The sequence below is a fragment of the Alexandromys fortis genome, unplaced genomic scaffold (genome assembly GCF_014885135.2).
Source record: "Alexandromys fortis isolate MF-2015 unplaced genomic scaffold, M_Fortis_MF-2015_v1.1 scaffold_13, whole genome shotgun sequence".
Lineage (NCBI taxonomy): Eukaryota > Metazoa > Chordata > Mammalia > Rodentia > Cricetidae > Alexandromys > Alexandromys fortis.
Genome location: NW_026067908.1, coordinates 4,728,055 through 4,741,414, shown reverse-complemented (window position 1 = coordinate 4,741,414; position 13,360 = coordinate 4,728,055). Strand labels below are relative to the sequence as shown.

Sequence of the window (13,360 nt, the reverse complement as noted above, 5' to 3'; positions counted from 1 at the left end):
TTGTAGCATGCACTGCCCACCCCACCCCCAAATAAATAAGTGTTATGTTAAAAGCAGCATTCTTATCCAAGGGACACAAATCATTAACAGTAAAGCTGTTAACTGAGTTGGGTGGGAATGCCAAGGAAGCTCTTGGTCTCAAAGGGAAGAGGACAGGCAAAGTTTCCCACTAGAAATAATCCTTGAGCTGGGCTGGCCAAATGAAGAATCAAGAGCAGCCCAAACTACAGACAGCATGAGGAAAGCCAGGAGTGGGCAAGGCATGGAAGAGTTAGGGTTCAATACAGAAGATGGTGGAGAGACTACATTCTAGTTTGTTTTGAGTGACCCTGTTCCTGCCATCTATGTGTGCTTTCTGGTTGCTATAACCCTCCTGAAAGAATCAATATTAAATGTTTACTAATCTGAAGGGCAAAGATGAGTATTATTTCTACAAGAAGGTTTTCATAAGCTTCCTGGCCATTTATTTACATTTTATTCTGTTTAAATTGCCCACTCAGTCTCATTATTTTTGTTATTTTATTTGTAGAAATACATAATAAATATTAAAACATAACGATATATAAACAAATATTTTATCCCAATCTGATAGTTTATTTTAAATTAGCTCATAGTATCTTTTATCATTCATAAATTTTTATATTTTTAAAATGTCAGATCTGTTAATCTTTTGTGAGTTCTGGATTTTCTGTCTTGCTTAGAAAGACCCACTTAATTCTGAATTTTTAAAATGTCTCCTAATATTTTCTTCTTCTAATTTAAATTCTTTTTCAGGGATTGGATATTTATTATTTTAGAATATGGCATGAGGTAGAGATTTAACTCTGTTTTCTTTTCTAATTGATATACCAGTTCTAATTCATGACTATTTTTTAATATATGTGTATAGATTCTCCAAAACCATTCTATTTAGGGATCCATTATTTCCTTCTGACATAGTGATCATCTTTATTGTAAACTCATGCCTATACGTGCTAGCCTGTGTAGTCCCTTCACTTATTATCTGTCTAGTGCCATAGACTAGCAACACATTATGAAATATGATTCTTGTAAACATCTTCTTAAATGCTTTTATCTGGCTTCTCTTCTAGATTATTCTTTAGAATAATTGTGCCATTTTGTAAAATTTATGATAGATTTTCATTGAACATGCTTTGGATATATACATTTATATAAGGATAATTTACATTTTTTCTGTATCAAATTTTCCCATCTAGGACCTGACATCTCTATTTAAGCCTTCGCTTATGTCCTTTAGCAGAACTTGATAGATCATATCACATTTGCTTGCTTCTTGTTAGGTGATTTCAGGTATTTTGCAACTTTTACTGGGCCATTCATTATGAATGTACTTATTATTTCCAAGACTTTTTTTGGTTTTTGTTGTGTTTTGTTTTGTTTGTTTGTGTGTTTGTTTGTTTGAGACAGGGTTTCTCTGTGTAGCCCTGGCTGTCCTGGAATTCACTCTGCAGACCAGGCTGGCCTCAAACTCACTAAGATCCACCTGTCCCTGCCTCCCAAGTGCTGGGATTAAAGGCGTGCGCCACCACTGTACAGCTGTTCCATGACATTTTCTAATTGGTTACTTATTTAGGGAAATTTTGTTTGCTTGTTTGTTTGTGTGGGTAGGTGGGTGGGTTTTTTTTTTTTGACATAGAGTTTCAGAGACTCTGTAAGACAAACTTCCCTGAGCTCACTATGTAGTCCAGACTGTCCTCAAATTCATGATAATTTTCCTGTCTCAGTCTCCTGAGTGCTAGAGTTATAGATGTCAGCTACCACACTTGGCATTCTAATGTGTTGCTGTTTATTAAAAAGAAAACTATTGATTTTTAAATATTGATTCTTGATGAAGTACATTATTTCTAATAGTCTTTTTGCCAGCTTCTCTTAACATTCTAAATTTTCCTCATTGCTATCTTTAATTATAGTATTCTTACTCAAACAGAAACTCCTCTACAGCATCCTAAATAGTTTCCACTGATAAGCTCAGAACCACTACTTACTTTGGTGGGCACAGTCTTGGAAGCTCCCTTCCTGTAGGCCACCCTGGGTTACCTCTGCAGTTCCCACATGGCATTGAGTTCTTGCTCATTCCCATCATCTTGATCTAAGTCTGATTGCACTCCCTCCAGTTCTAGAAGGACCTGTCCCTCAAGCTGGAATCGAGCACGGGTTCCTTCCTAGGCCTTGGCCCTGAACCTATACGATGCCCTTTCCTTTCTTTGTTCTCTATGGTGATGGGACTTGACTTCCCCATCTGTCCAACAAGGACTAAGTGCTTAGTATTTTTACCTAGCTCTAAAGCCTTCATCTCAAACGTATGTTGTCCTTCTTTATCCCCTTCTAGAGACACTCTTCATCTGATGGAGCCTTAGCTTTGGGAAGACATGCAATTTTTGAGGGAGAGTGACTTTCTTAAGAGTTCCAGAGAAGCAGCAGCATAGGGTACAGGTGTAAGCAAATATTTCTCAGCCATTTAGCATGTGTCACTGAGAACCGTCTCAGTGCTAGACATGGTACAGAGAGAGAAAAAAAAAAGCACAGCCTAGGCTGGAGAGATGGCTCCGTGTTAGGAGTGCTTACTGCTCTTGTGAAAGAATGGAGTTTATTTCCTACCATCCATGTCATAGAGCTCACAACCAACTGTAACACCAATTCCAGGAGATCAGAAGTCTTTTCCTGGTCTTCACAGTTACCTGCACACACGTGTGCACATGTATACACTCTCACAGACACACATACATACACAGAAATAAAATGATTTTAAAAATAAGTTTTTTTTTAAAGTTAGCCCAGCCCTCAAAGGCTCATTCCAGTTGGGAGAACAGATGTTTAAAAATAAGAACACACCTAAGGGAACAGCAGAGTCTTTCCAGAGAGCAGTTGGGAAAGACTTCATTTGAGCTGGATCTCAAAAGACGAAGAATTAATAAAGGAAAACATTGGTTCTCGAGAGGACTTTCAAGCAGGAGAAAATGAGCATAAAGAAACAGTGCTGGGGAGCAAAGGACAGCAAAGTTGGATAGGTGGCAAAATCTGTTTTGATGCTGGGCCAGAGATCCCAGTTGTTTAATGTGATGTATCCTTCCTTCCAGTGGTGATAGCCCTGCTGTGTACAAGTGGGTATCTGATCTGGAGAAACTGGAAGCGGAAGAACACCAAGAGCATGAACTTTGACAACCCAGTATACAGGAAGACAACAGAAGAAGAAGATGAAGACGAGCTTCATATAGGGAGGACTGCTCAGATTGGCCATGTCTATCCTGCAGTAAGTATTCCTCAGTAGGAGAGCTCCTTCCCTCCCTTCTGTCCTCTCACCCTATCCTTCCCTCCTTGCCTGCCTGCTTGCCTGCCGCCTTCCTTCCTTTAACCTTATCAAGAACCTGCCACATATCAGCACCATTCTGGCTCTGGGAGAACACAGACATACTAAAGCAGGTGATGGGGGTATGAGAATATCAGGACCACCATTTACCTAGAGGCTCTTCATGGCAGTTAAGATGCCAAATATCTTTCTGCAGAAGGGTAACTGGCTATTTAATCTATACATATATGAATTCCAACAAACTCTGAATGCCAGCTAAATACCAAACACCACATTAGATATCAAATATTCAGAATTAATAAAGAACTGCATTACTTCTCAAGTAGCTAGTGGGAGAGTTAGAGATGCTAAGTGTCATGAGTGAAACTTGAAAAATCTACCCTTCTAGGAAGCCTTACTAGGCTTGCTTTTTTTCCTACACTCTCCTGGCTGGGCCTCTCCATCCACAATCCACCTATCTTTTGCTTAGTGGTTAACCTAGACCCTGAGGTCTCTGAGGGCAGGTCTAATGTGGTCAGTCTGTTTTCCTGAGCTTAGCATAGCCCTGATGGCTTTTTAACAAATACTGAATGAATGGATGGTATGGAAGCACAGACAGGGAGCTGCTAATTCTGTCTGGGGAACAGGGATACATAATGACTCACAGCAACAGATGAACTATCTTTAAAAATAGTAGTTTTTGGTAAGGAAGAATGGAAATGACATTCCAGACAGAAATATGTACAAAGGCTGAGAGGCACAAAAGAGCATGGCCTGTTGGGGAACAAGGATTATGGAGTGGTTAGAACAGGTGTCATTGTTATACAGCAGAGTCAGGGGGCTGAGTATGACCTCAAAGGTCATCCAGTCCATCCCCCTGTCAGGCAATCAGCAGCTTTGATCGCCCACTGTGGGCAGAGCCCTGTCTTGGGGAGACCAGAGACCTGGAAGACCCAGCCCCTGCCCTCAAGGAGCTTTTTGTCTTGCCGGGGGAACCAAGGTCACAGCTGCACCAACTCCCGAAGAACCCTCTTTCCGAGCTGCCTGTCGTCAAGTCCAAGGTAGGGCAGTGCCACTCTGAGCCTGAGGGGCTGGTGAGTGAGGGCCTTAAACCTAGGCAGACAGCAAATCCTGGAAGGCTTTTTGGTTTTGAAAGGTTACAGCTGTAAGCTTGATATGGGGGCAGAGGAAGAATGGGCTTGCCATAGACAGAAGAAATGGCATGTGGAATGTACTGAATGTGTGGTAGACAAACTGCTGTTGGAGCAAACTGTAAAGGAGGGATGTATGAAACAGAGTTGATCGGTGCTGTGAGGGTTAACAGGTGACCTTAAGGCTCCATAACTGAGAACAGTGCAGACAAGCAGGTTTTTAGAGCTCGGAGAAGGCACAGAGACGATGACTCTCAGTCCCACTGTGTCATAGCCCTGGGTCTTGTCTACTTACCTTTCCTAGTGTAATGAGAGGGACAAGCCACTCTCTCTGCCTCCTGAGACTATAAAGTTAAAAGCACTTTGCAAATTACAATCAACCTACACTAAATTGCCAGTCACAAAGAAACAGAGAAATGTAGTAAGCAAAGTGGGATTGAGCAAGCATCTCCTATGTGTCACACACTGCTCTCAGTGTTTCACACGTCTTTTTCTCATTTAATCTTCAGTTACCTTTTTTGCAGTTGAGAAAACTGAGAAACATAGAATTTTAATAACTTCCCTGAGATCATGGTCAGAAAGTGGCAGAACCAAGATTAAATTCCAGGCAGTGTGCACAGAGGCCCATGTTCTTTCCACTCTGTCACTGGTTACATGTCCTTGAAGCTCTGAAAATAAGAATTCTCCAACACCTGTCTTCTTCTGCCCTTTTCTCCTATATCTCTGCCATCACTACCAGGGCTGCCTTTGGCCGAGAGATAAGGTGGGCAAGAATAAAGAGGGCGGCTTGACAATATCACTGTTAGTTAAAGCATGACCAAGTATGCATGGAGAAATTAAATAGAACCAAAAATTAACTTGAAAGGCAATGGGGTTTCTTTTTTTTTCTTTTCTTCATATGTGGCATATTCAAAAATAGAAAATGCTTATTTTACGCTGGTAGGTTTGACTAGACTACTTCAGATGTCATACTTGCTAGGTAGCATGTAAAAACCCTAAAAATGTTATCTCATCTGGTTTCTCACCAACCCTGTGAAGTAGATTCTAACCTCACTAACAGTTGTTAATGAAACTAAGGCTTAGATAAGTGAAGGAAGGCAATCCCCAAATAGCTTGAGAAAAGCAACGAAACTGGGATCTATCCAAGGAGGTGCCCAGGAAATGGGAAAAGTGGCAGTCAAGGCTCTGTGAGCATGATACAGAATGTTAGATGTGTGTCCTACAAAGAAAGCAGAAAGAGAGAAAAGGGATTCACTTACTTAAAAATAAGTTTAGGAACTTTCCTGTCCAGAACTCTGAGACTAATACAGAACTGTGTGATCATTAGGAGATATAAATCAACAGCTTTTACATCAGTATAGGAAAGAATTTTAACCCCGAAGAGAACAGAGCCATTGGTCAGAGCCATTTAAGGCAGAAGAGAACTGAACATCCAATAACTGGAAACAAGGACTGGGAACTAGATATCATTACTTATATTGCTTTCCAATGTTCTTTTATCACGTAAGAGGGGTGCAACATGGTACCCACTTCATTGTGATTTGTAATTTGGAGACAGGTGGCTAACTGACCATGATTTAACATTTGACAGTTAACCCTCTTAAGTTCACCCAATTTAAAATACTATAAGGAACCTAAGTTTAAATCTTTGCTGCCCTTCTTTCTGGAAGGAGAGAACAAAATGATGGGGGAAAGCTATACTTCTAGAGCTGCACAGACATGCGATCAAACTTTAGCCATTTTCTGTGTGATCCAGAGTGGTATAATTGAGCCTCAGTTTTCTCATCTCTGAAATAAGTATGATAAATCTTGTCATTGGCAGTTGAAAATTATGTGATTTAATCTCTATAAAGTAATACTGTGTCTGATACTTTTGTTGATATTCAGTAAAGATTGCCTCTTATAGATCTAATGATGATTTCTTGCTCTATTTCCCCAGCGAGTGGCATTAAGTCTTGAAGATGATGGACTGCCCTGAGGATGGGACCACCCACTTCGTGCCTCATGGAGTTCAGTCCTATGCACTACTCTCTTTGGATGGATGGTGTGTGACTGGATGAATGCTATTTCTATATATGGGTCTGTGTGAGTGTGTATGAATGTGTGCGTGTAACTTTTTTTAAATTTATGTTGCGAAAAGGTAACCACAAAGTTATGATGAACTGCAGACATCCAAAGGATGTGAAAGTTTTTATATGTATAATGTTTTATACACTTTTTAACTGGTTGCACTACCCATGAGGAATTCATGGGACAGCTACTGCTGAGTGACTAACATGATGTATATAACCAAACGGGGGCCAATGGTACAAACTTTACTCATCATTTGAATACTATATTTACAGAGGATGTTTGATTTGAGGGCTTTTTTAGGTTTGAGGGACTTGGGGTTTTTTTTGTAAATAAAATTATGCTTTGTGGCTATCCATCAACATAAGTATAAAAAGAACACTTCAACTCCCTTCCTCATTTAGATTATTTATTAACATATTTCAAAAGTAAGGTTAGCTCTATAAATAATTTAGAGAAGTGAAAGTATTTATTTTTGGTATGACTGGCCCACTGCACAGACTCTGTGTTTATGTGTGTATGTTTGTATGAGAGGAAGAAAAAATCTGTAGAGAAGAGGCACACTTATGACTGTTGTTCAGATACATAAAACAAAGTTGTTTTAAAACAGTCCACGAGAGGGGTATCTAGTTTTCAGAGACACCGTCAGAAACTTCATTCAGAAAATAGATGCCACAGTTCACACAGACATATGGCGGGAAAGGTAGATCTTTTCACCTCTGGCTACTCCCGAGGCTTTGGTGAGCCAGTAAGAAGCTTTTGAGCTCGTCCATGGCTGCCATGACACCCACCTAGGCTTTCTGATATAGATGCCACTGATACACAGTGCCAGAAGCCCTCATGAGCTCACAATAGCAGAGCTCAGCGAGTCCTCTTAAAGTTCAGCTCTCGGTGGGGACTCGGGCTGACTTTCATCTGAAGCTCCTGAAGGCTGAGCCTCTAGAGCAGCAGTTCTCAACCCATGGGTCACGGCCCCTTTGTGGGTCAAATGGCCCTCTCACAGGGTCACCTAAGACTACTGGAAAACACAGATATTTACATTACGATTCATAACAGTAGCAAAATTACAGGTATGAAGTAACAACAAAAATAATTTTATAGCTGTGGGTCACCACTAAGTGAGGAACTGTATTCAAGGGTCGCAGCATTAGGAAGATTGAGAACCACTGCTCTAGAGCTAAGTGAAGACATTTCTAGGATTCCAAAGTTGACTGTAAGAACTGGCTCAGGCACTGAACCTCTGAGTTGCTGTGGATGAGGACAAAGGTTTTGGAATAGGTTTGATTACATCACTATTTCTCCATCCCCTTACTTTCTACCATTTTCTTAAGTAGGGGAAATATTTTAAAATAATAAACATGTTTCTTACCGTCAAATGTTCACATGGATAAAACTAAGTCCAAAAATGTGACCACATCCAAAGTTATATTTGGGGGGAGGAAATACCATGGGAGATATTATAGCATATTCGGCATGTGTCCACACAAGGATTTGTTTTACTGCTTTATAAATAAAAGGAAAACTCTGGGTATTTATATAGATCTTTCTTCATTGTGAACACCACCTTTACTTTTTCTGAGCCTTGGGGATGGGGTGGAGAGAAATGCCATTTTCTGTCTGTGGGATCCACTGTTGAAAACATAAGCCCATAATCCCAAAAGGAATTCAGTCCCCACTAGCTCTCTCTTCCAAAGTATGGTCTTTCCGTGATTCTGCTGTTCTGCCAGTTCACTCCAGCTAAATGACCAGGGCAAGTGCAACATGGAAGTATGGCTTAGGTGGGAGCAGAGGATATGTATCCACCCTTGACATGCCTGGAACTTGACAGTTAAAATGTCTCCTGTTCTCACCCTCCGGCTTGAATGTCTCACGAACTTGACAGCCTCTGAATTTCAGGCAGATCATCTGAAGTTCTGCCATCCTGTTCCTAGGAGCTTACTTTATGTCACTTGTATGTTTTTTAACCTTTAAAAAAAAAAGTTGCTGTGTTCTAAGTATGGCTGTTATGTCTGACGACATCTTTCTGGTATACACGTGTTGATGGTCCTGAGACAGTCATTGGATAAATGCAGCTGACCTCGGACCCATTGCAAACAGTCTCACAAGCAGGTGGCCAACTCCTATGGAGCTTACTCATTATATTCATTCAAGGACGGAAAGGAAAGTCAATTTTAACTGAAGAAAAATGGTGAAAGTGAAAGCATCAAAATTTTACATAAAACAAGCAGTTCTTTTAAAAATCTGCTTCCAAAAGAACTGAAGTAACTAACAGTAGTTAATACATAGTTTCCTAATTTTCAGTCAGACCCTTGACTTCAAAATAAGGTTGAAACACACCGACTAGGATTTCCAAACGATGATTAAATTCACAACTCATAAATACCATCTTCCCTGAATATGCTTCAACCACAGTCTGAAAGCAGAGGCTATAGATGCAACCTACAACAAACAGACAAGTACATGGACAGCAGCAGATCAGCAGCAGTCTGAGGAGATCCACTTCCTCCTATCATTGAAGACTTTGAGCCCCATTCTGAGGTATTTTTCAAATTCTATGTTGCCTTTTGCCACTGTGCATCTGTGGCCACAGACAGTAACAGCCAGAAGGATGCTCAGTGATGAATCACTCAACAAACCAGGCCAGTCCTTTTGTTCTCCCTTCTCCAAAGACAACTCTGGGCTGCCTGAAACAAGCTATCAAACCTGCTCCCTCTCCCATGACTATCTGTCCAATGGATTGAGACAGGCCTACCAGAAATGGCCTTTCTGAAACAAGAAACTAAAACTTGGTTTACTCTTCAGAATGTGTGTGTATGTACACACAGAGAGACTGAAATGGCTTCTGACTTCAAGGAGTAAAAATGATGAGATGGGATTTAAACTGATGGCAGTTAATACTGTTGAGCCCTTCAGTTATTCTCATGTGTTCACAACATACTTACTCTCTAAACTACCTGCTAGGTGCTATGTGTGTGCTAGGCATTGCAAACATCAAAGGTCAATTAAAATGTCTTTCACCCTTTCAGAGCTCACTGCAGTGGAAGATACATATGGATACAAAAAAAAAAAAAAGTAGACTTCACTTAGAATACTGCCAGGGCATAACAAAAAAGATGCGTCATTTTGCCTGAAAAGATGAAAAACCAGGTCTTCACAGAAGCGGCCCAAAGCCAAGTCTTAACTAAAGAGCAGTGTTGAGGCTGCTTCTGGTCGCAGAAACAGAGCTGAGACTGAGGCAGGGGTCCGCAGCCGGGCTTTAGGGACAGCTTGTGGTCCATTATACCTGGACTACGGAGCTCAAGGAGAGGTGACGAGAAGTGGAACTGCTTGGAAAGACAAGTTCAGCATGAGCACTTTATAAAGTAACTCTGATTTAATGAAGCAGACCTTTCTTTCGTTGTTTACTGTGTACGAGGGATCATGGGAAACTTACTGCCAGCACTTTGAAGGCATGACATTTTTCCACCTCAGGCTTCTCAGTGGCCACAGGGAATGCTGACTGCTTTTTATTTATTTGAGTGGAGATTCTTGAAATGGTCAGTGAAAACTAATGTCTTAACAGTGGGATTTTCAGCAGAAGCATGCCATGTTGTCGAGCACATTTTAGATTTTTCTCAGTTGTGAGGAAGAAGACAAGATAATAGAGATACAGAATCTGGAAAGAATATCCCCCAGTCACAGTAGTGAGGCGCTCCTGGGAGCACGAGAAAAGAGATCTAATCCCACAGGAATGCAAAGACCACTCCCATCCCACCACACACTCCCCATATCACAGAACATCAGTAAGTTAGCAGCTTCTAAAGACGTAGTTTTCTTCTCCATAAATGCATGAAGATAGAGTGTCAGAGTCTCCTTACACGGTATTTTTAGGGTATTTGGGAGTTTGCAGGATATGAAGAATTTAGAAGGTGGAGGAAATGAAAGCTCCAGCCTTTCAGTTAATTAGAGGAAGCGTCACTCAAACTGTGCACCATGTGCACGGTCTTAAGAACTGCATTTGCAAACCTTTTGTGCTGTCAAAACTAATTTTTAAAAAGCTACCTGTATAACTATATATACATATATATTTAAAGACAAGGTTTTTGATACTTTTTTTTTTTTTTTACAAAAACTACAAGAGAAGACTGTACAAACCACCAACTTTTAAAATGGCATTTTGTTCTATACAAGCTGTGAACGTGAAGGGTAGAGTACTGGTTTGCAAACTCAAACCCTCCACATCGCCACATTTGGTATAATAGTAGGGCATGTAAAATGCTGGGTCGCACTAACCATTTCTGCTCTTGTCGTGTCATTCTGAGTTCCGTTAGCTTCTGTACGCAGACCCTTGGCAATCTAGCTTCTTCTAGAGGCCGAGAGGCTGAAGGAGGTGTGCTCCATTTCACTAGCTGTACTGACATCATCTTGGTGAACTGAAAACCAAATGTGGACATTTGTAAAATCAACACATTGTTTCTAGAGATTAAATTCATTTTTTAAAAAAAATCTGTTTCGTTTCATTGTGGTGCTTTAATGGGGGGGAGGTGTGGGCTATCACGTAATGTATACCAAATGGTTTACACAAATCACCCCAATCTTAGCAATAACCCTGTAAAATAATATCTTCAGTATTATCCACTCCTATTTTATAAAGAAATGGGTAACGTACAGGACTTTTTAGTAGTCCTAAAGAACAATAGCATGTGTAGCGGTCTCTGCCTAGGATTTCCTACTTGTTATTAAGTACTAAAACAGGTTTATCTCCTCCAGGAAGCAACCTCACGTTGGTTTGGGTTAGATAACTCCACATCGCCATTGTTATTTTTCCCTACCTGCTGCCCAATATTTCTGAGCTGCCACTTATTCTCCTGCCATTGAGGTGACTTTTACCAAGGTCATCTAGGGCCTCCCTTATTTGAAATCTTGGAGACACCTCCAGTCCTTTTCTTCCTTGACCTAAGAGCAGTATTTAACACTAGGCCATGCTTCCTGGAATGCTCTTATTTTAGTGTGAACACCGCCCTATTTCTGGTTTTCTCCTTACAGCTTTGGCCACAACTTAGTCCCCTTTGCCTACCCTTTGCATTATGGTATTTCACTTCAAATCCACTCACTTTTCAATCTGCATTGTTATTACCTGCACGGGGGTCATCATCGCATTACTACCCTCGTGGATACTTTAACAACTGCCTATCAACTTTCAGTTTTCCAGTCTAGCTTACATGACAGCCAAAATGGCACCTGTCTCTAATACCAATACTTCAGAGGCAAAGGTGGGTGAATATCTGTGCTCAAGCCCAGTCTCGCCTACACAGTGACTTCCAGGCCAGCCAGGGCTATATCGTGAGACCCTGTCTCAAAAACTAAAACAGTGGTATGTGAGGGAATGGTGAAATAGTTTATTTGGTAAAGATGTGTGTCAATCTTCTATAATTAGAGCTTTTATTGTTTCTGACCTATTCAACCTTAAAATTCTCTGTCAGAAAACTTTTACAGAGGTCAACTTTTTTTTTTTTTTTGGTTTTTGAGACAGGGTTTCTCTGTGGTTTTGGAGCCTGTCCTGGAACTAGCTCTTGTAGACCAGGCTGGTCTCGAACTCACAGAGATCCGCCTGCCTCTGCCTCCCAAGTGCTGGGATTAAAGGCGTGTGCCACCACCGCCCGGCCCCAGAGGTCAACTTTCATTCTTAAAAATGACCTCTTGGGTAGTGGTTCCCATGTTCGACTCACCTACTTTTTTTGTTTTGTTTTATGAGAGGGTGTCACTTTGTAGTCCTGGCTGGCTTGGAACTACTGTGTAGACCAGGCTGGGTTTAAACTCACAGAGATCTGCCCCACTCTACCCTCTGAAGTGCTGGGACTAAAGGCGTGGGCCACCATGCCTAGTTAGTTCTGGCCTGGGTATTTTTGGAGGCGTCAATGTGGGAGTCCATCAGTACGCAACCTGGGCTGAGTATCACTGCTGGGTCAGGCTACTAAGAGCAGGAATCCGACATCCATTTTAACATCCACCCACAACACCTATCCTAGACGTTAGCCTGGAAGACAGGAGATGAAAGGCAACTTGTGAACTTGTGCGTGAGCGGTGACACTCTGGAAGCTAAGGTAGGAGGGTTACAAGTCTCAGCTCAGTCCTGACCATGTAGCAGTACCCTGCCTGTATGTAAAATAAATGGCAGAAAGGAACGTCGGCAGTGCAGGCAATTAGGTGCAGGCAACGTTGTGGTTTGGGGAAGGAATCATTGAAAACAGTTTTCTTAAAAGACAGTTAAGTAAGCCAAGCAGTGGTGACGCACGCCTTTAATCTCAGCACGTGGGAGGCAGAGGCAGGTGGATCTCTGTGCGTTCAAGTTCAGCCTGGTCTACAGTGCGAGGTCCAGGACAGCCAGAGCCGTAAAAGAGAGAAACCCTGTCTCAAAAGACAATTAACAAAAACAAAAGTAAAACTTTTTCAAAACAGGGTCTTAGTATGCAGACCCTAGTCTCAAACTCGTGCCCCTCTGAATTAAGCTTTTGAGTACTAGACCATCGCTATTCGCTACTACTCTCGCCCTCAAAGTCTACTCCTGACTTAGACACTGGGGGCGGGGAAGGGCGCAGCGAGCTCAATGGCGGGGGAACCATTTTGTCCCATTTTACGGAGGTTCAGAGTGTGAATAGCCCCGTTCGACTCACTTTTGTCGGAGTGTTGGGTCTAAACCCTCCCTACAGGTAAAAGTCTCCTGACACACTCGTGAAGGAACACGCCCTCACGGAAGCCCAGCCCCTAGCAGAACACTGGACTTCCGGCCAGGGGAAGCGGTCATCTTGATCTCGCCTCAGGACGAGGGGGCGTGGCAATCTCGTTCCCGCCT

At 41.7% G+C, this 13,360-nt stretch overlaps 1 protein-coding gene and 1 long non-coding RNA gene across 13 annotated transcripts in view; one reads left to right on the top strand and one right to left on the bottom strand.

Moving 5' to 3' along the window:
• The window catches only part of Lrp8 (LDL receptor related protein 8), a 68,023-nt gene extending 59,960 nt beyond the window's left edge, over positions 1-8,063 (top strand). For 8 of the 12 annotated variants that reach the window (XM_050136320.1, XM_050136311.1, XM_050136310.1 and 5 more), the window contains 3 exons: positions 3,099-3,271; positions 4,192-4,368; positions 6,398-8,063. In XM_050136320.1, coding sequence (XP_049992277.1) covers positions 3,099-3,271; positions 4,192-4,368; positions 6,398-6,436 — 389 coding nt within the window. In that variant the 3' untranslated portion in view covers positions 6,437-8,063. The remainder of the gene's footprint in view (positions 1-3,098; positions 3,272-4,191; positions 4,369-6,397) is intronic. The other 4 variants (XM_050136313.1, XM_050136312.1, XM_050136321.1 and 1 more) reach the window with 1 other exon arrangement.
• A 2,602-nt stretch (positions 8,064-10,665) lies between these two features.
• On the bottom strand, positions 10,666-13,287 carry LOC126497998 (uncharacterized). Its single transcript, XR_007590741.1, has 2 exons — positions 13,182-13,287; positions 10,666-10,940 (listed from the first exon to the last, which is right to left on the bottom strand). It is a non-coding gene; the product is annotated as an uncharacterized lncRNA (long non-coding RNA).
• Between the last annotated feature and the right edge of the window lie 73 nt (positions 13,288-13,360).